The sequence below is a fragment of the Microchirus variegatus genome (assembly GCF_963457635.1).
Source record: "Microchirus variegatus genome assembly, chromosome: 15".
NCBI lineage: Eukaryota > Metazoa > Chordata > Actinopteri > Pleuronectiformes > Soleidae > Microchirus > Microchirus variegatus.
The window spans coordinates 3,736,387-3,760,159 of NC_139816.1; the positions used below are offsets into that span (position 1 = coordinate 3,736,387).

The 23,773-nt window shown below is 40.7% G+C and overlaps 1 protein-coding gene across 1 annotated transcript in view; it reads left to right on the plus strand.

Moving 5' to 3' along the window:
• LOC310937244 (A-type potassium channel modulatory protein DPP6-like) overlaps positions 1-23,773 on the plus strand; it is a gene marked incomplete at its 5' end in the record, with an annotated part of 222,330 nt that overhangs the window by 170,065 nt on the left and 28,492 nt on the right. Inside the window, 10 exons of the mRNA XM_083901474.1 lie at positions 112-232; positions 13,262-13,416; positions 13,529-13,626; positions 15,233-15,356; positions 16,989-17,027; positions 17,123-17,230; positions 17,577-17,668; positions 19,853-19,900; positions 19,995-20,113; positions 22,364-22,435. Coding sequence (XP_083757600.1) covers positions 112-232; positions 13,262-13,416; positions 13,529-13,626; positions 15,233-15,356; positions 16,989-17,027; positions 17,123-17,230; positions 17,577-17,668; positions 19,853-19,900; positions 19,995-20,113; positions 22,364-22,435 — 976 coding nt within the window. The remainder of the gene's footprint in view (positions 1-111; positions 233-13,261; positions 13,417-13,528; positions 13,627-15,232; positions 15,357-16,988; positions 17,028-17,122; positions 17,231-17,576; positions 17,669-19,852; positions 19,901-19,994; positions 20,114-22,363; positions 22,436-23,773) is intronic.

The following is a 23,773-nucleotide window of genomic DNA, read 5'->3' on the forward strand; positions in this document are numbered from 1 at the left end:
ATGTCTCATGGGAATGCAGTGTGGACACTCCATCCATCCATCCAGGTTTGATAACGGTGTATTTTATCTTGCAATAAAAGACTATTTCGTGTCTTTTCTCGGCCTTCGTAGATCTTCATCTTTGAGAACAACATCTACTATCGCTCGACGGTGGAGAGCCGCTCCATCCGCCTGGTGTCCACTGGCAAAGAGGGAGTCATCTTCAACGGGCTCAGCGATTGGCTGTACGAAGGTAAGGCGGACTTTTGGGGTTAAGGGTCAGTTCACGCAGTTTGTGTGTATGTGCCAGTGTTTTGTTGGTTTGGCTTTGTCGGAGTGTCGGACCAGACACATTTGTTCATAAAGCAGAGCCTCACGGCTTGGAAACGGTCAAAGTTGAACGTGAAAATAAACCAAAATAACAACTCGGTGTCTTCTTCGTCCTCTCTGATATTCCAGCCACGCTTCGATGCTTTTCAAGTTCCAGTATCAGAGAGTATAGATTTACCAAGGATGCACAAAATTACCTTTTCACCATTTTGTTCTCCTCTTGTTGCTGATGTAATTGCATAACCCCCCCCTAAAAAATCTCCCACAATCCCACTGAACCTTAGATACGTGGCAGAAAATCAGTGCTGCACTCGCTCCATGTTTCACATAATAACCACACACACAGCTCTCTCCTCTGGGAATAATGGCCACACTCTCTCTACACATGATGTTAAATTGGCAATTTAGGTGCAAACACCAGATAACAACTCCCAATATTTGTTACCATGGCTGTAGCTTCAGCTTGATTAACTGGTTGTTTTCAAGAGAATGGATCAACTTTTTTTTTTTTTAATTAGGACCCGAGTTTCTGGAATTCCTGGGTTTGTACTTCCGATAAGATTTTAATTTTGGATGCACAACAGACGAAAATTATATAAAATGAGGGTAAGACGTAAAATATGTACTTTAAATGCATGTATTATATAAAATACTTCTGCCTGTTCCGCTATATTGACATAACATATCCTGTACTATGTTGTGTATGTGACATTTTCAATGGCATGGTTCAATAAAGGTATGATATGACATCAAAAAATGTCTTTGCTTTGTTTGTCATCGCAGTGATTTGGAATTAAAGTATATATATATATATATATAAAAACATTTTAAAAAAGCCAAATCAGTATTATATTTATATACATATATACATATATGTGTATGTATATATATATTTATGTATATATATATATATATACATAAATATAATACTGATTTGGCTTTTTAAATGTTTATATATACATAAATATATATATATATACACATATACGTATATATGTGTGTGTATAAACATAAATACACACACTCATATGTATATATGTGTGTGTGTATACAGTGTATATATATAAAAATATTTATGTTTAAATATATATATAAACATTAATACTCACATATATGTATATACAGTATGTGTGTGTATATATATATCGATGTATATATATATACATCGATATACATATTTATGCAAGTTATGTATATGTATATATATATATATATATATATATATATATATATATATTTATGTATATATTTATATATATTAATGTATATATATACATAGATATAATACTGATTTGGCTTTTTAAATGTTTTTTATAAACGATTAACGTACTCAGACGAGTTGGGGGAAAGTACGTCCAGCAGGGGGCAGCATTTCCTCAGATGGTTTGTTTACTTGTCCTTTAACCGTCGACAGTTGTGTTCAGTTAGCGACATTGATTAATTACAGCTGGAGCTTTAACTGCACAAAGACACACTGGTTTGAAGGCGATGGTATTACTTTCCGTGACTTGGTAAAGTCCACTCCTCCCCTCTGCGTGGATGTATTTGGAATCGGTCGGAGGCGGAGCTACTTCCGCATCACGGAACGGAACGGAACGGAAGCCGAAGCGGAAGGTAAACAAACGAGGATCAGCGGAGGACAAACATGCGGTAACTGCTGCCTAAATCATCCACACGTTTCTTAGATTCTCCTTTTAACGCTCTGTCCACACCTGCTGCTAACCTGTGTTCAGATTACACCTGCCGACGCTGCTGCTGCTAACGCTAACGCTAATGCTAATGTGACGTCACTGCTCCGCAGTAAACACACGTTTCTATTTGCACAAAACACCAGTTTGTGTTGTTTGTGTACAGTTTGTTTTTGTATCTTCTGGGAGAAAAGGGCAGCTAGCCTAAGCTTTTATTTATGCAAGTTATTTTTTTTTTGTACAGTGAGTAAGTTTTTATTTGTTTTGAATTGAACTTTTGTCTTAAATGTGCCTTTGCGTGATCACATTATCACATTATCTTATACAAAATCTTGAATAATCGAGAATCGGAATCGAATCGTGAGCCACCCAAAGATTCACATCCCTAATATTATTCACTGATATGTTTAACGTCTACACTTTTATGAAAGTTGTTAATAAAAACAAGTGCAGATTTTGCAGGACTTCCTTGTATCTCAGTGGGATCTTCCTGTCTAAATAAAGGATAAATAACATAAAAATAAAAGCTTATCTAGTGTTTATTAAGGTCGTAAGTCCAGGATTTGTCGCTGTGCTGAGGCTTCACATCTTTTACTGCGAATTCTGTTTAGTCAGAGTTTTGTTTTCACACATTTAACAACTGAGGTCCCTGTGGAGTGGTGTTTGGCTCACTTGGTTGCACTGGTAGTCAGGATTAGTGATTAAAAAATTAATTATTTATCATATGGCAGTATTATTGTAAGTGTGTGTTTGAATGTCATGATATAGTATGACGTCAGAAACTGTCTAAAATGTCCTTTTATAACACGTTAGCAGACGATGTGCCAATATAAACCTCATCAAAACATGTCAAATACAGTTTTGATGGTATGTTGTATCTTGTCTGGCCAGTAGGGGGCAGTGACAAAGTGACAAAAACAAATCTAACATCTTGGGAAATAGAAACTTTTTCAGGAGCAGCAGTTCAGTAGAATTTCAAAATAAAAGTGTGTTGGTATGGACCGATATATAGTTCACAATAAAAATTTTTTTTTCCGTATTTTACTCTCATATATAAGATCGAACTAAATTTACTATTAAATTAGGTTGAATAATACATCCGGATTAATCTGTGATCGTCAGCATTTAGAACTGTCCCTTTAACTGAGACCAGTCCAAAGCATTAGAACTATTTTTCACCTGTTAACAATGCCGTCTTTTGGACTGTCTGGAACTGCCCCAAAGTTGTGGAACCCAATCCGCCCGACCCAAACATACCCTGCGGTTGAAGGACCAAACCCACTGGACCGGGACAACCCTGCCTTTGATGGCCCCGTCGGACCGGGACAACCCTGCGGTGGAGGGACCGTAATCCGCCGGACCGGGACAACTACGATGTTGTGGGACAAAACCAGCTGGACCGAGCCAACCCTGCGAGGGACCCGACAGACCGGGACCAAACCCACTATTGCGGGGATTGTAGTGTTGTGGAACTGAGTCCAGGACCGCTCGGGTACTGGACTGGACCTTGCGCCTGTGGACCTGTGGAGTCAAACACCTCTGGGTGTTAAGTTCAAAAAGTTCAAATTTGCAGGATTTGGACTTCTAATCCATGAGATACAAGTCATCTTCTCATGGACTGAACTATTTGTCCTGGTGGTCTCGCTCTTTCAACTCCGCTATCTCAGATCTGTTCAGACGCTATTGCACTTTTAAAATCGACAACTCGAGTATTTCTAAGGTGTTTTATCAGAATCTGAATTTTAAAATGAATAAATAAAGGCCCTCAACGACGATCTCTAGACCTTCAAGTCCATGTCTGGGAGACCAAGATATTTGACAAACAGTTTGGTCATGGAGTTTTTAAGTGGTTAATACGGATAAAGAGCTTCTAAAGATCCTGGTGCCTCACTTTGGACGTTGAAATTAAAGATCTTTTGTTCTTTTACAAGAACTGAACCCCTGACATGAGAACTTCACAGCAGTGTTCTTCCCCGCTGAGCGACCTGCTCCGACAGCTGCTCAGGTTTTCTTTGAGCTTTTGACTGTTTGCATTGAACTCAAAGATCATCACAACCTCAGACATACAAGCCTTTTTCTTACAGCACAAGCTATTTTTATTTTTTTTTACTGAGCTATAACACTTTGTTGGTGTTTGTAAGTTCTCTCTTTGATTTGAACTCACAACCTCAGAGCTACAAGTCATCTTCTGATGGACTGAAGATGCTACTCGTCTTGATGATGATGATCTTCCAGAAGAATTTTTATCTCTGGACTTTATAGAATCACTTTAACGTGTCATAGAGCTTTGGTCACGCCTTCATTTTAAGATCGTTTCCTCCGAACACTCTGCAGGAACACGTGTGACGACTAATGAGGTGATGCGCGACTCCCCGGGCGTCTGCAGCCACATTAGCATTGTTGGCGCGTAGCACTTTAATTTCAGCTTTGGAAATGAATGAATGAATGAACGAATGTTCTACATGGCTCGATTTGGATGGATTCAGCGGGAGCAAAGTGTCAGAAGCTCCGCTAATGAACTTATGTACGCTAAGCTGTTCTTGTCAAAAGGGCTATAAAGTGGGGAGCAATGAATATCTGTGTGATAATGTCATTTAGACGCAGTGAAACCCCCCCCCCCCCGTGGTTATCTGAGGTCACCAGGACCAGAGCGTGCGGTCGTTGTGTGTCCGTTCTCCTGCTTTTATTTAACGTCCTCGTCCCCCCGCGGCTCCTCTTATCTCCGCATTAGCCGCGCTGACATTTGAAACCACGTCTGGAGCAAAAGCATTAATCAGCGTGGTATTGCGGCGTCTGACCCACAACCCCCCTCCACACACCCCCCACCTTCTTGACTCATATTTATGAGGCCCGCTGAAGGCCTGGTAATTTACGCTCGTCATTTTATTGTCCAGATAAATCTTTCAGCGGGTGATGAAGCGCGGACTAAGCGTCGGTAATGTTGCGATAAAAATGAGTCGGAGAACAACAGAGTCGTAATGTTTTTTTTATTCCTAAGTAGAAATCGCGGGATGTGACGTGGAAAATACTCTCGGTCAGAAGAACAAGGATTTGCAGTTTTTTTAAAAGGTGATTTAAGTTTTCTTTCCTTGCAGCTAGAGTTCCTCGCAGTTCACTCGGTTTTAGAGCTTTGAGTAATGAGCGAGACTAGAAATGCATTATGTAAATGTAGTTGTTTTTTTTTTTTTAACCATCCACCTACACAAAAGTGTGACTTTTAAACTTTTTATGGAAAGTGAGGAAAGTATAAAACGGGGTCAGTTAAGTGGAAAATCATAAAACAACACAAATGACATCAGAAAAACGAGGCACAAAATAGTCCTTTGGGACAAACATTCATTTGTCGGTTAATTGAAGCAGCTGCAGTTCACGGCGCCCACTTCATTTCATCGAGATTTGAAATAAAAACAACAAAAAAAATGGGGGATTTCGAGTTTGAGGTTAATGAGGTCAATGATTTTTGGAACGAGGCGTTCATTTGTAAAGCAAGTGATTTTTTTTTTACTGCTAATTCACTGGAAAGAGAAAAAACCTTGGAATTTCTATCAGCGATTTAAAAAAAAAAAAAAATATGTGAGAACGTTGAGTCCAGCGAGTGGATTTTGGCGTCGGCCCAGTGGCGACACCAGCATCTGCAGGGACAGGCTTACAGAGGCCGTCTGCCAGACTGTGTCATCATAACAACCATGTTAATGACTCAGACTCCGCTGTGGCCGAGGTCAAACCGAGGCTCGGACTCAGACGCGGTTCCGTAAGCTCCGTTTGTCGCCGCGCTGCAGATTTGGGCGCCGAGAGGCGAAAGGTTGATAAATAATCTCCCGTGCAGGCTTCAACGTCCTCTGCCGTTAATCTGCGTGTGTGGAGTTGGAAGAACAAGAAGAAGAAGAACTTGAAAAGCTAAATTAAAATAGACGAGACGGATCCGAGAGTGTGCGTCTGCCCGTGTGCAACAGTCCACAAACGCCTCAGGAGAGTCTCCGGCGTTCTGCGTCGTCTTGTCTGATTACCGACGCCGAGCGCCGATACGAAAAAAAGTCCCGCAGCGTCGACGCAAGCCCTCGGTAAACAGATGTTTGTTGGGTTTCTGTTGCGGTGCGAGATAAAAACCCAGCAGGCGTGGCTTTGATTCCTGTGGCGTTTTTTTTGTGCCCCCGTAGATGTTTTTGGGGGCGAGATGACGGTTTTTGCTGCTTCGAGAGGCTTTTGTTTGTAGGTTTGTTTTTCCGCGTTTGTGTCGGAGCCTGAAGGACAGAGAGGAACCACGCGGAGCTAGAAGAGGCTTAATGAAAGCGTTGGCACTGGAACTGTTTTGTCTGTGTGACGAAGCAGAGCTGTCTCGGTATTTCTTTGAATGAGTTAATTGATGTGGTGCTGGAGTTACCGGTAAACAGAATCATCTTATTTTCAGGCAAAACAAGCCTCCACGTTGACAGTTTAATTGTCAGGGTGATCCTTAAAAATTTAACAAAGGCAAAACGCACAAATTTGGTTTTTTTTGCACCTGTAAATTCACATCACGATATAAAATGTACAAGGATTTGAAAAGGAATTCTTTGTGCTGTTAAATCTAAAAGTTTGAGAAACTCAAAGTTTCGCCCTTCCACCGCCATGTTGTTTTTCAAAGAAGACTAGAAACTAGTACCTGTTGTTCTACGTAAATATTATTGAGTCAGAAGTCAGAAGTAGAGCCATTGTCTCATTGATTTAAAGCTCAGAGAGAACGGAAGTTCCAATTAAAGCGGACCTAGACAGGAAGTTCCAATTAACGCTGTTTTTTTAGTGTGTATCTGCGTCATTACCTTGTTTAAGAAGCCCTGAAGGTTCTAAACAAACAGTTCAGTCACTGCTGAGAACGCTGTGTTTTATTGTAATCTCGGGCTCAGCGAGATCTCTGAAAAAAACCCGGTCCGGTTACGTAAACACCGGTTCTCCTGAACAGCAGATCGTCCTGCTCCGGGCACTAGTCCGGGCACATCCGGTTGCGTACACTGAACCGCAGAAGAAGAATAACATCTGTTGTGGAGGTGTTTCACGAGCGACAGTGTCTTCTGACTCTGGGTCTGACTCTGGGTCAAAGGTCGTCAAAGGGACTGCGGCGGGGAGTCGTGAAGAAGCTATTTTTAAACACTGTTAAAACAATGTTTTGATAATGAGTAGCAGTGCATCCACCGTTCCAGAGGGGGGAGCTGTGCTTCTGAGAGCGGGTGTGCTGATTACATCACTTCTGGGTACTGGCCAATCACAAGACAGTTGAGAAAGCTCTACGCTGGCTGGCCAATCACAACACAGTTCTGTTCTTCTGGGGGTGAGATTTCAGTCTGAAACAGCGCGGCTGAGGAGAGCTTCAGTGAGGAGAGATTTCTATCAGCTTGTTTACAGCAACTAGGAGGTTTTTCAGATTAAAAACAAGTTAATGTATGTAAGTAGACCTCCATAACTAACATATATGTGCAACAGGACCACTCTATGTGAGCTTTAAATGGAAAATGACTTTATAGCCTGCGGTGTGCGCCCCCCGATGGCCACGCAGAGAACGCAGGTTTCAGACACTTTGTCGTCGTCGGCTTCAGTTTACAGATCAACTTACTGAACGCCCCAGTTTACGCCCCAGAATATTATAGTATTATTAAATTGAACTTTACGTGTAAAATGGTCGACTATAAAGTTACTTTACCTGCTCGTTTAATCTCGTTTGCGTCACACAGTAAAGACAAAAGTGCAAAAATAGTAACTGGAACTGCATTTTCTTTTCTTTCTCGCCGTCGTTTTGTCACCAACGTGTTAATGAGGCTTTTTTGTCGCTGAGTCAGGTTTCACACACTTATCACTGTTGCTGTAACTGCACTGTATTTATAGGAACACACTGTTTTTTACTATTTTTAATCTATTTATTTTTACTGGGATAGAAACAGAGATTGTCGCAGACCTGCTCATCAGATGTGGCTGTGGATTTATCTCTATTTAAATGATATGCTTTATATCCTTCTGTTGTGTGAGGATCATCGTCGTATACAGTATCTGCTATAAATACACACGAGTTTAAACCCTTTTTTCTGCCTTAAATCTGCACCAGATTTGGAAGAGTTACAGTCGAGCTGCTGTGCTTCACGAAGGCTTGTGAAGAAAATGTGTGACACTGCTGCTCTCTGTTGGACACATGTGCTCATTATATTTGACTTTATTTATTGTATTTTTGTGCTACAATAAGACGCAGTACAACTTTAAAACTATTATAACATCAGATAAAAGGAGATTACCTTGACCGCGTTTCAACCACTTCCTGTTGTCTTCCTCGGAAAGGTCACGTGATCTTGCTTCCTGTTTTCTACAGGTTTGTATAAACAGCAGGGGATGACTGCGCCCCCTGCTGTTTACTGGTTTCCAGATCGCTGATCCAGCGTTGATGACTTTGGCCTTTACCAAATCCATGATATTCTCTTTCCCAGTGGTCAGATATGAAGTTTTCCAATGTGACCCTTCACAGGAAGTGGTCAAAACATAAATATAACATCAAAAAAATCACTTGTTTTTCTGTCTTACTGAACAAAACTACGGTATTTTTACTTCGAGAAGCCGCTGCGAACCTTCGTGGATGAGTTTGTTCGTCTCCTCTGTTCCTCAACCACTTCCTGTTGTCTTCCTCGGAAAGGTCACGTGATCTTGCTTCCTGTTTTATACAGGTTTGTATAGACAGCAGGGGATGACTGCGCCCCCTGCTGTTTCCTGATCCCTGATCCAGCGTTGGAGACTTCAGCCTTTACCCAATCCATGATTTTCCCTTTCCCTGTGGTCAGATATGAAGTTTTCCAATGTGACCCTTCACAGGAAGTGGTCAAAATATAAATATAACACTTATTTTTCTGTCTTACTGAACAAAACTGCAGTATTTTTACTTCGAGAAGCCGCTGCAAACCTTCGTGGATGAGTTTGTTCGTCTCCTCTGTTTCTCAACCACTTCCTGTTGTCTTCCTCAGAAAGGTCACGTGATCTTGCTTCCTGTTTTATACAGACAACAGGGGATGACTGCGCCCCCTGCTGTTTCCTGATCCCTGATCCAGCGTTGGTGACTTCAGCCTTTACCCAATCCATGATTTTCCCTTTCCCTGTGGTCAGATATGAAGTTTTCCAATGTGACCCTTCACAGGAAGTGGTCAAAACATAAATATAACATCTAAAAAAAAGCACTTATTTTTCTGTCGTACTGAACAAAACTGCAGTGTTTTTACTTCGAGAAGCCGCTGCGAACCTTCGTGGATGAGTTTGTTCGTCTCCTCTGTTCCTCAACCACTTCCTGTTGTCTTCCCCGGAAAGGTCACGTGATCTTGCTTCCTGTTTTATACAGGTTTGTATAGACAGCAGGGGATGACTGCGCCCCCTGCTGTTTCCTGATCCCTGATCCAGCGTTGGTGACTTCTGCCTTTACCCAATCCATGATTTTCCCTTTCCCTGTGGTCAGATATGAAGTTTTCCAATGTGACCCTTCACAGGAAGTGGTCAAAACATAAATATAACATCTAAAAAAAAGCACTTATTTTTCTGTCTCGCTGAACAAAACTACAGTGTTTTTACTTCGAGAAGCCGCTGCGAACCTTCGTGGATGAGTTTGTTCGTCTCCACTGTTCCTCAACCACTTCCTGTTGTCTTCCTCGGAAAGGTCACGTGAGCTTGCTTCCTGTTTTATACAGATTTGTATAGACAGCAGGGGATGACTGCGCCCCCTGCTGTTTCCTGATCCCTGATCCAGCGTTGGTGACTTCTGCCTTTACCCAATCCATGATTTTCCCTTTCCTAGTGGTCAGATATGAAGTTTTTCAATGTGACCCTTCACAGGAAGTGGTCAAAACATAAATAAAACATCAAAAAAAGCACTTATTTTTCTGTCTCGCTGAACAAAACTACAGTGTTTTTACTTCGAGAAGCCGCTGCGAACCTCCGTGGACGAGTTTGTTCCTCATTAGCTCGGCCTGTTTGCCCCAATCTGTCACCTCGCTCTCATTATTTCCCACCGGCCACTTGACTCACGGTATCTCATGCATTAATAATGTCCTCGTCTTCTGTGAGTAATGCAGTCGCAGCACAGCAGGAGGGTGGTGGTGGAGGTGGGGGAACACTGAGGGAGGAAATGAGTTCCTGACAGCAGCTCCGCAGCTCACCTTGGTCGTCGTCATCATCACGGAGTCGATCGCTCATTACTTCACGAGAAAGACAACAAAAGCCAGCTCATCAAACGCTGCTCATTTACAGTCGCTGTCTTCTCTCTCCTTTGTCTCCTCTTTGACGACTTTAACTACTTTATCATCCTCCGTCGTCGTCGTCGTCAAGGTGACTGGGCGTCGCCGTCCAAGCGGATCCGACGGCACCGGCTGTTCCACTCCACACGGGAAAGTTTTTTAGACGGTTGGAGTTAGAACTGATCATGCAGGAAATCATTTCTTTATTTCATATTCATTTATTTATTAATGCCATATGATCCAGGAGAGAAAAGATTCACCTGAATAAATGCTGCCATCAGGAATATTTATTGTAGATTTGACAGTAGATATTAAAAATGTTGGCTCAACGAAGGTCACCAGGTCGACTGAGGGTTATTTTTGTGTGGAGTTTGCAGTTTGCAGTTTTCTCTCACTGTCCAAAAGAGATGTGTGATAGAGGTCACATGGTTTATGTGACCTCTATCTTCATAATTAGATTAACCTGTTTAACTGCAAGTGTTACTGCATCATAATATCTTTAACTGCTTAGACTCATTTTATATATCGTGCACTTGTGTTAACACTCTTTAAATCCACAGATTTCTTTTCAAGGTCAAAGACTTGCACTACTTCAGTTTGTGGATTCTGCAAAAGTAACCAAACTGAAATACTGCAGGTCATCGACCTTGAAAAGAAACGTGGATATCTGTGGACTTAAGAAATAATTCAGTGCTACAAGTGAACCACTTTGTTGTTGTTATTTCTTTTTATTTATTTAATTGTGTGTATTTGTCACGACTATTCATTCTGCCGCCAAAGCAACGTGACCACCGCGCTGCTACCCAGTGTCATCAAAAATGTTCTCACTGTGTTTGATTGAGAGACTCGAACTCGTGAATGGAAAGGACATACGAGGCGTTTAAGAGTCATGGCTGTTGTTGTTGTTGTTGTTGTTGTTGTTGCCAGAACAACGCTCTGGTCTTTCAGGAACTCTCTGCTCTGCTGGGATTCTCAAGCACAAAACATCTGAAAATGAGGAACTATCAAGTGAGCGGCAGTTTTTCTCTGTGCAAAAATAAATCAAGCCTGAAACCAGAAGACCATGAAGACCATGAAGAAGACCATGTAGAAGACCTTGAAGAAGACCATGAAGAAGACCACGAAGAAGACCATGACGGCCATAAAGAAGACCATGTAGAAGACCTTGAAGAAGACCATGAAGACCATGAAGAAGAAGACCATGAAGACCTTGAAGAAGACCTTGAAGAAGACCATGAAGACCATGAAGAAGAAGACCATGAAGACCATGTAGAAGACCATGTAGAAGACCTTGAAGAAGACCTTGAAGAAGACCATGAAGACCATGAAGAAGAATACCATGAAGACCATGTAGAAGACCATGTAGAAGACCTTGAAGAAGACCTTGAAGAAGACCATGAAAACCATGAAGAAAAAGACCATGAAGACCATGTAGAAGACCATGACGACCATGAAGAAGACCATGTAGAAGACCTTGAAGAAGACCATGAAGACCATGAAGAAGACCACGAAGAAGACCATGACGACCATGAAGAAGACCATGTAGAAGACCTTGAAGAAGACCATGTAGAAGACCTTGAAGAAGACTATGAAGACCATGAAGAAGACCATGAAGACCATGAAGAAGACCACAAAGAAGACCATGACGACCATGAAGAAGACCATGTAGAAGACCTTGAAGAAGACCATGAAGACCATGTAGAAGACCTCGAAGAAGACCATGAAGACCATGAAGAAGAAGACCATGAAGACCATGAAGACCACGAAGAAGACCACGAAGAAGACCATGAAGACCATGAAGAAGAAGACCATGAAGACCATGAAGACCACACTTGATGCCAATTCATTGAGTAGCTTGTGTACCTAATAATGTGGCTGGTAAATCTTGGCTTCTCATAGGAAACACCACAGATAATGAATTAATTCATCAAAAATGTACATTTCTTTTGTATATCCAGCGATGGTCCACCATCTTTACGTCGTAGATGTTCGCTGTGAGCGGCGTCTGGCTTTTCAAAGCCTCCACAGACGCTGCTGCGTCTCACAGAACTGCGTTTGAGCACAAATGTCCGTAACTGCTGCTGCTGCGGGTTGTTGTTGTGAAGCGATGCTGCGCGTCGACGGTTAATGAAAATGCTAATTGGCGTTTGATGTCTGTTGATTCCCCACAGCCTTCACCCAGAGTCCTGCACATAAACAGCATTAATGAGATTTTAATTGCTAACGTCGACACGAACGTAGCTCGTGGCGGACTTTGACGATAAGTCGGGATGTTTTTATTTATTTTTTTTATTTCGATGCCATCTGTAATAGCGGAGCAGAGAGCGGTGGCGTCCGTGCTTTATGTTGTCAAAACACGAAGCACTCCTGCAAAACTGTTATTTGCATTTTATCCTAATGAGAGGAAGAGGCTGCGATGATTCCAACAAAGCCCCCGAGGAACACGTTAGGTTGTTTTTATAAACAACCTCAGAACTTCACTTATCTCTCAAAGTTTAAAGCTGTAAACAGCTGCACCTGTTGTTGTATCTGCTGAGAAATCGCCCCTTCGGTAAAAACGGTAGCTCGGGTCTATTTTTGGTCGACGCTCTGGCGCTGAGATTAAAAGCTGCGGTGATTTATGACCTCGGCTTTTCTCTCCACTGTGTGTTGGCGCTTGCTTTTAAAGAGAGATGCAGAGTCCACACAGGGAGAGGCTGTGCATAGGAAACAGGTCAGAGAAGAGAGAGAGAACTGCTGATGTGGCAGAATTTAGATCCTTTTTACCCCCTTTGACCTGATTTTAGGTGATTTTTGGTTCAGTTCATTTGAGGGAAATTCTTTTATTATTACATTTTAATAGTAGGCAGGTAGAGTGGTTAAAACCTGACGTGCAAAAGGTGGCACAAAAGTATACTTACAATTACACAGCACTTAATTTCAAGCTCTGACGAGAAACAACAGCGTCGCCGCGTCCCCACGTCATTAACTTTTGTCTCTACTGTACTTTTTTCTTTTTTGATTGATGGTCATTTTATTCCCCGACTCTTTCAGAGGAGATCTTCCGCTCCCACGTCGCACATTGGTGGGCTCCAGATGGCGCCAGGTTGGCCTACGCCACCATCAACGACACCCTGGTGCCCAGGATGGAACTGCCCATGTTCACGGGCACGCCGTACCCCATGGGGAAGGAGTACCACTACCCGAAGGTATATTATTATTATTATTATTATAATAATAATAGTTTACATTATCATACTTTAAAAAGATTTTATAAAGTTGTTCTTACTACTTTTTAATGGGTTTGTTCTCCGCGTTCAGGCTGGCGAGGAGAACCCAGTTATCACGCTGTACGTGGTGAACCTCAACGGCCCTCTGCACACCATTGAGATGAGACGACCCGATGATCCCAGGATAGGGTGAGACGTCGAAGCTCAATGATTTAAATTTTTGAAGTTTTTATTTGGTTGCACTGATGCAGAATACAGCGTAAAAAGTTGATCCAATTAGAGGCAATAACGAACATAAAAACTGAAACTAGGGTGCAAAATCGCCAAAATTCAAAACGGTAGATTTCCCGTTGAATTGAGGTCATGGTTACGATCGACTTTTTTGTCCATCTCGGTCTAAAACATCTTCCCACCAAATTTCAGGCAATTTGGAGGAACTCAATTTTGCCTTTGTGTTCACCATAGTAACGCACAGGTCCGGGACAGACCTGACCTCCATGCTAAGTATCAAGAGTTCTTATGCACGTTAACCCGCTCAAAAATGACCTCAAAGCCGGGGATGTAACAATAATCTAAACAGTTTTTTGTATATTAACCCTTCAGTTTCCATCCTGCTGTGATTTATGATGCTGAATATGTTTCAGTGGTTGAAATACAAATGTAATCGTTTGTCATAGAAAACGTCAGACACCTAAAAACCTTAAGTGAAGCGATCTCTGTCTTCACGTCGTCAGACTTTCAGAAAACGATAATGATGGATTTTTGCTTCGGTGACACTGTGCATTCTTTTTTGTGAATTCCTCTCCGAGGTCGTTTTCCCGGAAACTGTAATTGGTGAACTTCTCCACTCCAGTCAATTTTCTTCATTTCCTATTCCTTTGTAATCGTTTGACTTTGGGGGCTTTGAGTCGTTTTTTTTTTTTTTTTACCTGATAACTTTGAACATCTTGAGAATTCATTCACCTCTAATGATGGCGGAGCCGTTTCAGGCCCCAGAGGCGGCAAATCAACCGGTAACCCTGCTGCTGACACGTCGCCTGTCAGGGAGGATATTTCCATGATTCTGTGTTTTTTTTTTTAACATCTCAAAGCTCGATAATCCCTCATTTACTCTGCTGGAACTCTGTGTGGACTGATCAATATTTTAAAAACCCCGGTAATTACCTGGTGAAATCAGCACTTCTACACGTCTTTTCTCCGAGGGTGGAGCTCAGGTTTCTTTAAGTGTTCGTCTCGTCAAAGTCGTCACACGCGTTTGTTGGTTTTTCGCCGCTGTGAAATCTCAGCGAAAAAAACCTCTTTGCAATTCTGCACAAAAACACCCGCGGCGTGTTCCAAATGGATCGTTTCAGCGCAGACGCTCAGAGGTCAATGCTACACCGGCGTATTTAAAGCAAACGTATGCGTACGTTCACTCTTCCAAGGGTTTTTCCTTCCACTATAGATTATGCAAATTTAATTTCTCCCGTGATCCATTTCACTTAATGTCGTCCCCGTGTTCAATTCCATTAAGTTTAATGGGCTCATTTGCTCCGCTCGCTTTTTTAGACCCATTTTTATTATTCCTCCCTCTTTTTTTTTTTTGGCCGTGGCTCATTATGCGACTGTGTGCCGCTCTAACGTCTCAATCTATCTGACGGTGATTCGTCTCGTTCTGAACGAAAAATTCAGGATCATAATCCAAAATCAGTGAACGGAAAGATTCTCAATGATCGAGTTATTTTGTTTTCATTAACCCACTTTTTTTAAAGTAAATAAATGACATTAATGTTGTTGTTTTTTTATGTTGTTATAGTGAATACTATGTGACCATGGTGAAATGGGCCACCACCACCAAACTGGCCATCAACTGGCTGAACAGAGCGCAGAACATCTCCATGCTCACGCTGTGCGAGGCCACGACGGGAGTCTGCACAAAGGTACGCACCAGCGTCTGAGTTTTTCACTTATTTTAGCCTCCATTGATGCTGGTAAAGGTTTATGTCTCTGTCCATGGTGCTTAAAGTCACCATTCAATGTTTCATCACCATGGACACAGAGATAAAGGAAAAAAAATGTAGTTTCAGCATCATGAACAGTATTTGTGTCTCTATCCATGGTCCTGTTTTAAGAGGAAAATTAATCGCTGGATGGGTTTCAGCACTATGGACAGCGGTATAATTTCAAAATGAAACTTTTGTTGTATATAGAGACGGATACACTCGCTGTCTCTGTCCGTGGTTCTGAAATATACACTGGATTTCAGCACCATGGAGAGCGACAGGCTCAGCACGTGTTTGTGTATCTTCAGCCTTTCTATACTCACTGTCTCTGTCCATGGTGCTGAAATACAAACCCGGTTTCAGCACAGTGGACAGAGACGGACATTGCACATGTTCTGCCTTTCTTGTCTCACTTTCCTTGTCCATGGTGCTGAAACTTTTTGTGCCTTAACCCATTGATGCTGGGAAAGCAGCGACGCATTTCTACCATTAGAGCCGGTTGGGCTCGCGGTTACGTAATTCTAGCATAGATGTTTTGAAATTTCTTTGAGCAAACATGGAGGACTTTGACAGCGGAGAGATTTCTGAAGGCAGTGATTTTGAGGAGTTTCTCATCTTCAATGGAAGACGGAGAATAACCGCCGCTGACGGTGGATTTACCTGCAGATGCCACAGCGCTGTCAGCTCTATCACCGTCAAATGTGAAGCAGACTGTTACAGTCACTACATGATGTTCTTGTTCTTCACAGTCCATCAGGACTAAATCAAGGCACTGACACAAGTTGATATTACTTTATTTTCTTTCTGTTTTTTAATTGAAAACAGTTGTTCACTTGATTTTTACATTTTTTTGTATCTAAATAAACTCAATTTCCCAGGAAAGCCACACTACAGAGGCTGAGAAATCAATCATTTTGTAGACATTGAAGCTCAGGTTTTGGAGTCATTTTTCCCAGCCGTTTCAGGCCTTAATGGGTTAACACATGGTCATTTACAGTGGGAATAATAATACACAACTCCTTATATGGACATCCTGGGTGTGTGTGTGTGTACAGTATGTGTTTATAGGTCGCATTATCTAATCAGGCTTTAAGGAATAAGCTTTTTTCTTTTTGTCGTGTATTGTCGAGTCAAAGTTACGATTCATTTGCTATCGCAAAAAAACAAAGACATTTTTTAAAGCCTGAATATGCGACCTATAAATGTACACACCCCCAGGATGTCCATATAAGGAGTTGTGTGTTACCACCCAACTGAGCACTAATCAATTCATTCAGTTGGACATTTTCAACATTTTCTCGGACACTCGCGGTCCCTCATTGCCTCTAACTTTTACGTTTTCTTTGTCTCGATTACAAACGGATTTGGCTTTTTCCTGAGCCACAGTCGCGACAGAAAATTTCTTCTGTACTGACGTCATAAACAAAGCCAGTCACGAACCTTTGCCATTCGTTGTTCTTCTTTTACTTTGTCCTCGTCATCCTTTCGTTGGTACAGATTTTGGGATTTCAAAAAACGTCAGATTTGCTTGTTGAGTGACCCTCAAAATATTCATGCTTTGTTTTCCAGAAACACGAGGATGAAAGTGAAGGATGGCTGCACAGACAGGTGAGGTGAAAAAGGTTAAAGTTCTTCTTCTCCTCCGTCAGGGTTAGAGTTCAAACTGATCTGTGTTTGTTTGTTTGTTTGCGTGTCGTCTTCAGAACGAACGGCCTCTGTTTTCCAAAGACGGACTCAAGCTGTTCTTCACCCGGGCCATTCCTCAAGGAGGCAGGGGCAAGTTCTTCCACATCTCCATGTCCATCTCCCAGGTAAAAGAACATTATTCGTGCACGGATTATTTCTTGTAAAAAAAAAGACACTGCGTTTGTTTTGAGAGCAAAAGGAGACGACGCATCCATCACGCAGCTGTTTTGTTCGTCTCGTACAAATTTGGTCGCTATTTTCTTGATAAATTCTTCTTTGTGGAAGTCAGTGACTTGAAGAACATTCATCAGAATGTTTTTGTGTTCCCGTGCCCTTGAATCTTTCTTTCCCCCAAAACTTAATTTACGCTCAGAAAGGAACTTGCTTGTGTTATTGTCTTGAAAATGTCCTTGATGAAAGTTCCATATTTTACATTCCACCACCTTCTCCTTTTTTTTTTTGTCACCAAAGCCCAACACCAGCACAGACACACTGCAGTCCATCACCTCGGGAGACTGGGATGTGACCCAAGTTCTGGCCTACAATGAGGAGAACCAGCTGATGTGAGTAACCCAGGTTTGACATTTGCTAGAACCATGGACAGAGACATTCAACAGTATCAACAGTTGTGTTGTCTCTCCATGGTGCTGAATCGTCAAAGTCATCATTATACATTCAGATCCTGGATATTTTCTGTCTCTGTCCATGGTGCTTAAAGTCACCATTCAATGTTTCATCACCATGGACACAGAGAGAGACATCCAGAGGGATTTTTTTTTTCTTTCTTTTATCTCTGTGTCCCTACAAATACCTTAAATGTAATGTTTCAGCAGCATGGACAGTGTTTGTGTCTCTATCCATGGTCCTGTTTTAAGATGAAAATCAAGATGTCTCTCTGGATGGGTTTTCAGCACCATGGACAGTGGTATAATTTCAAAATGAAACTTATACTCACTGTCTCTGTCCATGGTGCTGGAATATACACTGGATTTCAGCACCATGGAGAGCGACAGACACAGCACTTGTTTGTGTGTGTTCAGCCTTTCTATACTCACTGTCTCTGTCCGTGGTGCTGAAGTATACATTGGGTTTCAGCTCCATGGAGAGCGACAGACACATCGCTTGTTAGTGTGTGTTCAGCCTTTCGATACTCACTCTCTCTCTGTCCATGGTGCTGAAACTCAGCATGCTGGATTCTGGCACCATGGACAGAGGACATTAAAAGGCGATTTACTTTTTCTCTGTCCAGGAGGAAAATGGGGCCCTTTTTTTTTATTGTCGAGCTGTGTATCTATTATTATAATCTACAGCTAGTTAATGGCTCTGGCGCTTCATTTTGGGGAAGGCGTCCATTGTGTCGAAACTCGTGTCCCTCGAACCGGTTCGTACATTTCCACACAATAACCTGCTCTGAATGTGCTCGCTGAAAAAAAAAACACCTTTTCCATCTCGAGTGCGACTCATCCCCGCCGTCACCCTCAAATAATTTCACACTCCCGTTACACAAAGGCCACAAAGGACAGAAATAATCTCACACGTGCCGCGCCACACCTGTGTTATCACTAACATATATAGAAACACGGTTGCTCTTCTTCCTCTACAGCGTTAACAGAACTTGACTCAGCCATAAAGAGAAAAAATCTCTTCTCCCTTAGGGGGAAAAGATTCAGCCTACTTCTTTTCTAAAAGGATTCATCGTACCCCCATCGCCACCTTTTTTTCCCTCCTGCATTATTCATTTATAAGACAGCTTTCTCAGTGTGTAGCTGGGCGAGTGCTCAATCTGTATGTTCTGAACACTTTGGGGGCTTTTTCCAGCCAGGCAGCATCTTGTGGATTGTAGTGAGTGTTTTTTAGATAAGATTTACGATGCATTTTAACATCTATGAAAACACAATATAGAAAAACATTGACTCGTAACATTAGAGATCGTCCAATATGGATTTTTGTTCTATAACCCATTTTTAGAAATCAGGGCAGCCGATAATTGAAGCAGGCCCCATATATTTTGTCGATTTTTCTTTAAATCTAATAAAAATATAGCCATTGAATGAGATAATATAAAGTTAGCGGATCAATAAAAGCAGTTATAAAAACGTTATTGGCCACAGTATCAACAGCGACTGATGCTCTTGTTATCCTTCTGTGTTGACCAGGACTTTTGTGCCACCTACTGCTTATTTTTGGTGAATCCAAACATATGGAGAAATCTTTGTGTAAAATGCTGGGTTTGTAAATGCTCTCCATGGTGCTGAATCATCAGAGACTCATCATCTTATGTTCAGAAGCTGTATTATTTTCTATCTCTGTCCGTGGTGCTTAAAGTCAGCTTTTAACGTTTCATCACCATGGACACAGAGATCCCTCTGGATGTCTCTCTCTCTGTCCTACAAAGACCGTTAATTTAACATTTCAGCACCATGGACAGTGGCATTATACGTGTTTATTAGATGGAGGGGGAAAAAGAAAGATCATAAAATACAGCTGTTGGATGAGATATTATAAAATTAAAAAAAATGCTTAACTTGTATGTCTACAGTGCAGTGTGAATATATTATATACACAGTATTTTCAATAATTAAATATTTAATAAAGTAACGGCAAAAAACACACAAAAAAAACTTTCTAAGAGCGAAAAATGTTTAATTTGTAATAATTCATTCATTCATTCATTCATTCATTAATGATAATTATTACATAAAGTACATACATGCAGTAACCGGTTGTTTCTGTTTGTGTTAATGCAGATATTTCCTGAGCACAGAGGACGGTCCAAAGAGAAGACACCTGTACAGGTAACAGCCGCTGCTCTCGCTGTCGTATCAACAATTTTATTCGTTTAAAAAAAAAGTTTACAAACTTCTTCTTCTTCTTCTTCTGTTCTCGCAGCGCCGACACGTTCGGCTCGTTCAACCGCCGATGTCTCTCCTGCGGTTTGTCCAACAGCTGCGGCTACATCAGCGGCTCCTTCAGCCACAACATGAGCTACTTCCTGCTCGACTGTCGAGGTCATTTTTTTATCTCTTTAATTTACCTCTTTTTTTGATCACGGCAAATGATCGTAACGCGACATTCGGAGCGCGTTGAGGACAGGGGGGGCGGCTACGAGATGGATTCAGGAAACCTCGTAAATTATGAGACTGTAATCTAATCTCTGAATGCGAACATTTTCTAATCTCGGAATGTTGTTTCCAGGTTTGGTATTTTTCGGCATTTTTCAACATTTTATGGACAAAAGTGAACTCCATTCATCGAGAAATTAATCGACAGATTACTCGATTCTAGATTCCCTAGATAAAAACGTGTAAATTAATACGACAATTCTGCGTTCGCGTTCAGTCGCCGTGTTTTCACGTCAAACAGCCGAGCGCAGACCCAGGCCTTTGGACGCCTGTGTTTGACATAAGAAAAACCCCGATGTTGTTGTGTCAAAGATCCTGGTCATGGAAACGCAGCGATCGTCGCACTCACAGAACAAGGAGAAGAGAAAAGAGCTTTTCAAGTTCAGCATGAAAATGTCACAGCGCTGCGTTCACACTGGCTCTGGAGGAAGAATCCAGGCCTCTGTGATCTCAGCGCGACTCAGAGCCTCGTAGCTTTTACACTTTAATCACCAATCAGACAGCTTCTTCTTCTTCTTCTTCTTCTTCTTCTTCTGTGACTGGACGGTCGTTCTTCAGAAGTCCTGGGAGATGTTTCTCCTCTGCTTTCCGCTTACTATTTGAATCTTTTAGATATCACAAACAGTCAGAACGGGCGACGTGCGGCGCGACTTTGAGACCTCTGGCTTAGACTGTGGGAACAATGAGGCCTGAAACCAATGATTCTCATTCATCCAGGTCCATTATTATGGACACGGGATTCATGCGCCTTTGTCCTGCTTTCACCGTCATGATTTGACCGTCATTTCTGATTTGTGTCACATGATAGGAAAAGACTTCCTTCAATTGGGGTCACGTCTTCCTCCAGCACACAGGGTAAATGCAAAAGAACACAGCGGCGACAGTGTTCTGTCCTGTAACTGTGTTCCCAATGTGTCACTGCTGTCGTTACTCTGTTCTCTTTTCAGTTTCAGGGCTGAACGGCAGGAACGACACGGGCTGTTTGTTGCCCAAATATGGCGTAAATAAGTAAAGTCGGAAAATTACAAGAATAAAGTCGGAATATTACGAGAATAAAGTCGGAATATTAAGAGAATAAAGTCGGAATATTAAGAGAATAAAGTCATCATTTTACAAGAATAAAGTTGTAATATTAAGAGATATAAGTCGTAATTTTGCTAGAATAAAGTTGTAATATTACAAGAATAAAATCATAATTTTGTAAGAATTAAATCCCAATTTTACAAGAATAAAGTCTTAATTTCACGAGAATAAAGTCACAATTTTACGAGAATAGTCGTAATATTACGAGGATAAAGTAGAAATATTAAGAGAATAAAGTCATAATTTTACAAGAATAAAGTTGTAATATAATGAGATTAATGTTGGAATATTACAAGACTAAAGTCAGAATATTAAGAGAAAAAAGTTGTAATTTTACAAGAATAAAGTCGTTATATTAAGAGAAAAATGTCGTAATTTTGCTAGAATAAAGTCACAATTTTACAAGAATAAATGTGTAATATTACAAGAATAAAGTCGTAATTTTGTAAGAATGAAGTCCTAATTTTACAAAAATTAAGTTCTAATTTTACAAGAATAAAGTCACAATTTTACAAGAATAAATGTGTGATATTACAAGAATAAAGTCGTAATTTCACGAGAATAAAGTCACAATTTTATGAGAATAAAATCGGAATATTAAAAGAATAAAGTCGTCATTTTGCGAGAAGAAAGTCACAATTTTACGAGAATAGTCGTAATATTACAAGAATAAAGTCGTAATTTCACAAGAATAAAGTCACAATTTTATGAGAATAAAATCGGAATATTAAAAGAATAAAGTCGTCATTTTGCGAGAAGAAAGTCACAGTTTTACAAGAATAGTCGTAATATTACGAGAATAAAGTAGAAATATTAAGAGAATAAAGTCGTAATAAAAAAATAAAGTTGTAATTTTACAAGAATAAAGTCCTAATATTAAGAAAAAAAGCCTTTTTTGTGAGAAAAAAGTTGTTATTTCTTATTTATGAGATTATAAATCGAAATTTTACGAGAATAAAAATGGTAATCTTAAGGTATCGGTATCAAGAAAAAGAAAAGTCAGTCTTTGTGATTCAATCTCTATCTTTTCTCTCTCTCTGCTGTCGTCCTCAGGTCCAGACATCCCGTTTGTCTCTGTTTACCAGACGCAGAGAGACGCTGACAGTGAGACACAGGACAGAGAAAGTGAGTCATTTCACCCAGTAAAATTACACTTTTTTTTATTAAGCAGCTTTGACAGTGACCTTGTGTCCACTGCAAACACACACACACATGCTTCTGTATAGTATGAAAAAAACGTCTACTATGTCGGCCAAAATTGAAGAAATGAAAAAAAAAATTTGGTCCAAAATTTGACAAAAACATCATACTATACTATGTCGTCCAAAATTGGGTAATATTTTTTGGGGGGCGTTTTTGCCTTTTATATGGATAGTATAGTGGACAGCAACCTGAGGCAGAGAGGTGAGGATTGACATGGAGAAAAGACAGCATGATGGGGGATTTGAACCAGGGTCGCCAGTAGGAAGGGCTATTATCAACACATGGGGTGCTCTACCATCTGAGCTAAACACAATATCATACTATCATTGTAGTCGACCTCAATCTGATACTGCACTATTTCGTCCAAAATCTGACCATTTTTTTGAAAAAAAACTTTTGGGCCAAAATTTGACAAAAATGTCATACTATATTACTTTGTCCCTAATCTGACCATTTTTATGAATAAAAAATGTTTGACAAATTTGACAAAAATGTCATACTATACTATGTCATCCAAAATTGGGTAATATTTTTTTGGGGCGTTTTTACCTTTTAAATGGATAGTATATTGGAGAGCGACCTGAGGCAGAGATGTAGGGAATGACATGCAGAAAAGACCGCATGATGGGGGATTTGAACCAGGGTCACTAGTAGAAAAGACTTCAGTATAAACACAGGGTCAGGTTGGATGCTCTACCATGTGAGCTAAACACAATAACTTCCTATCTTTGTCCTCGACCTCAAACTCATACTGCACCTCAGATTTTGGACGACATAGTATGGTATGTCGATTTTGTCAAATTTTGGACCACATTTATTTTCTCCAAAAATTGTCACATTTTGGAGACATAGTATAGTATGACATACTACATAGTATAGTATGACGTTTTTGTCAAGTTTTTGACCAAAAAAATGGTTTTCAAAAAAATTGTTAGATTTTGGACGACATAGTATAGTATGTCGTTTTTGTCAAATATTGGACCAAATTTTTTTTCTCCAAAAATGGTCACATTTTGGAGACATAGTATAGTATGACGTACTACATAGTATAGTGTGACGTTTTTGTCAAGTTTTGGACCAAAAAAATGGTTTACTAAAAAATTGTCAGATTTTGAATGACATAGTATAGTATGTCGTTTTTGTCCAATTTTGGACCAAATTTTTTTTCTCCAAAAATGGTCACATTTTGGAGACATAGTATAGTATGACGTACTGCATAGTATAGTGTGAAGTTTTTGTCAAGTTTTGGACCAAAAAAAA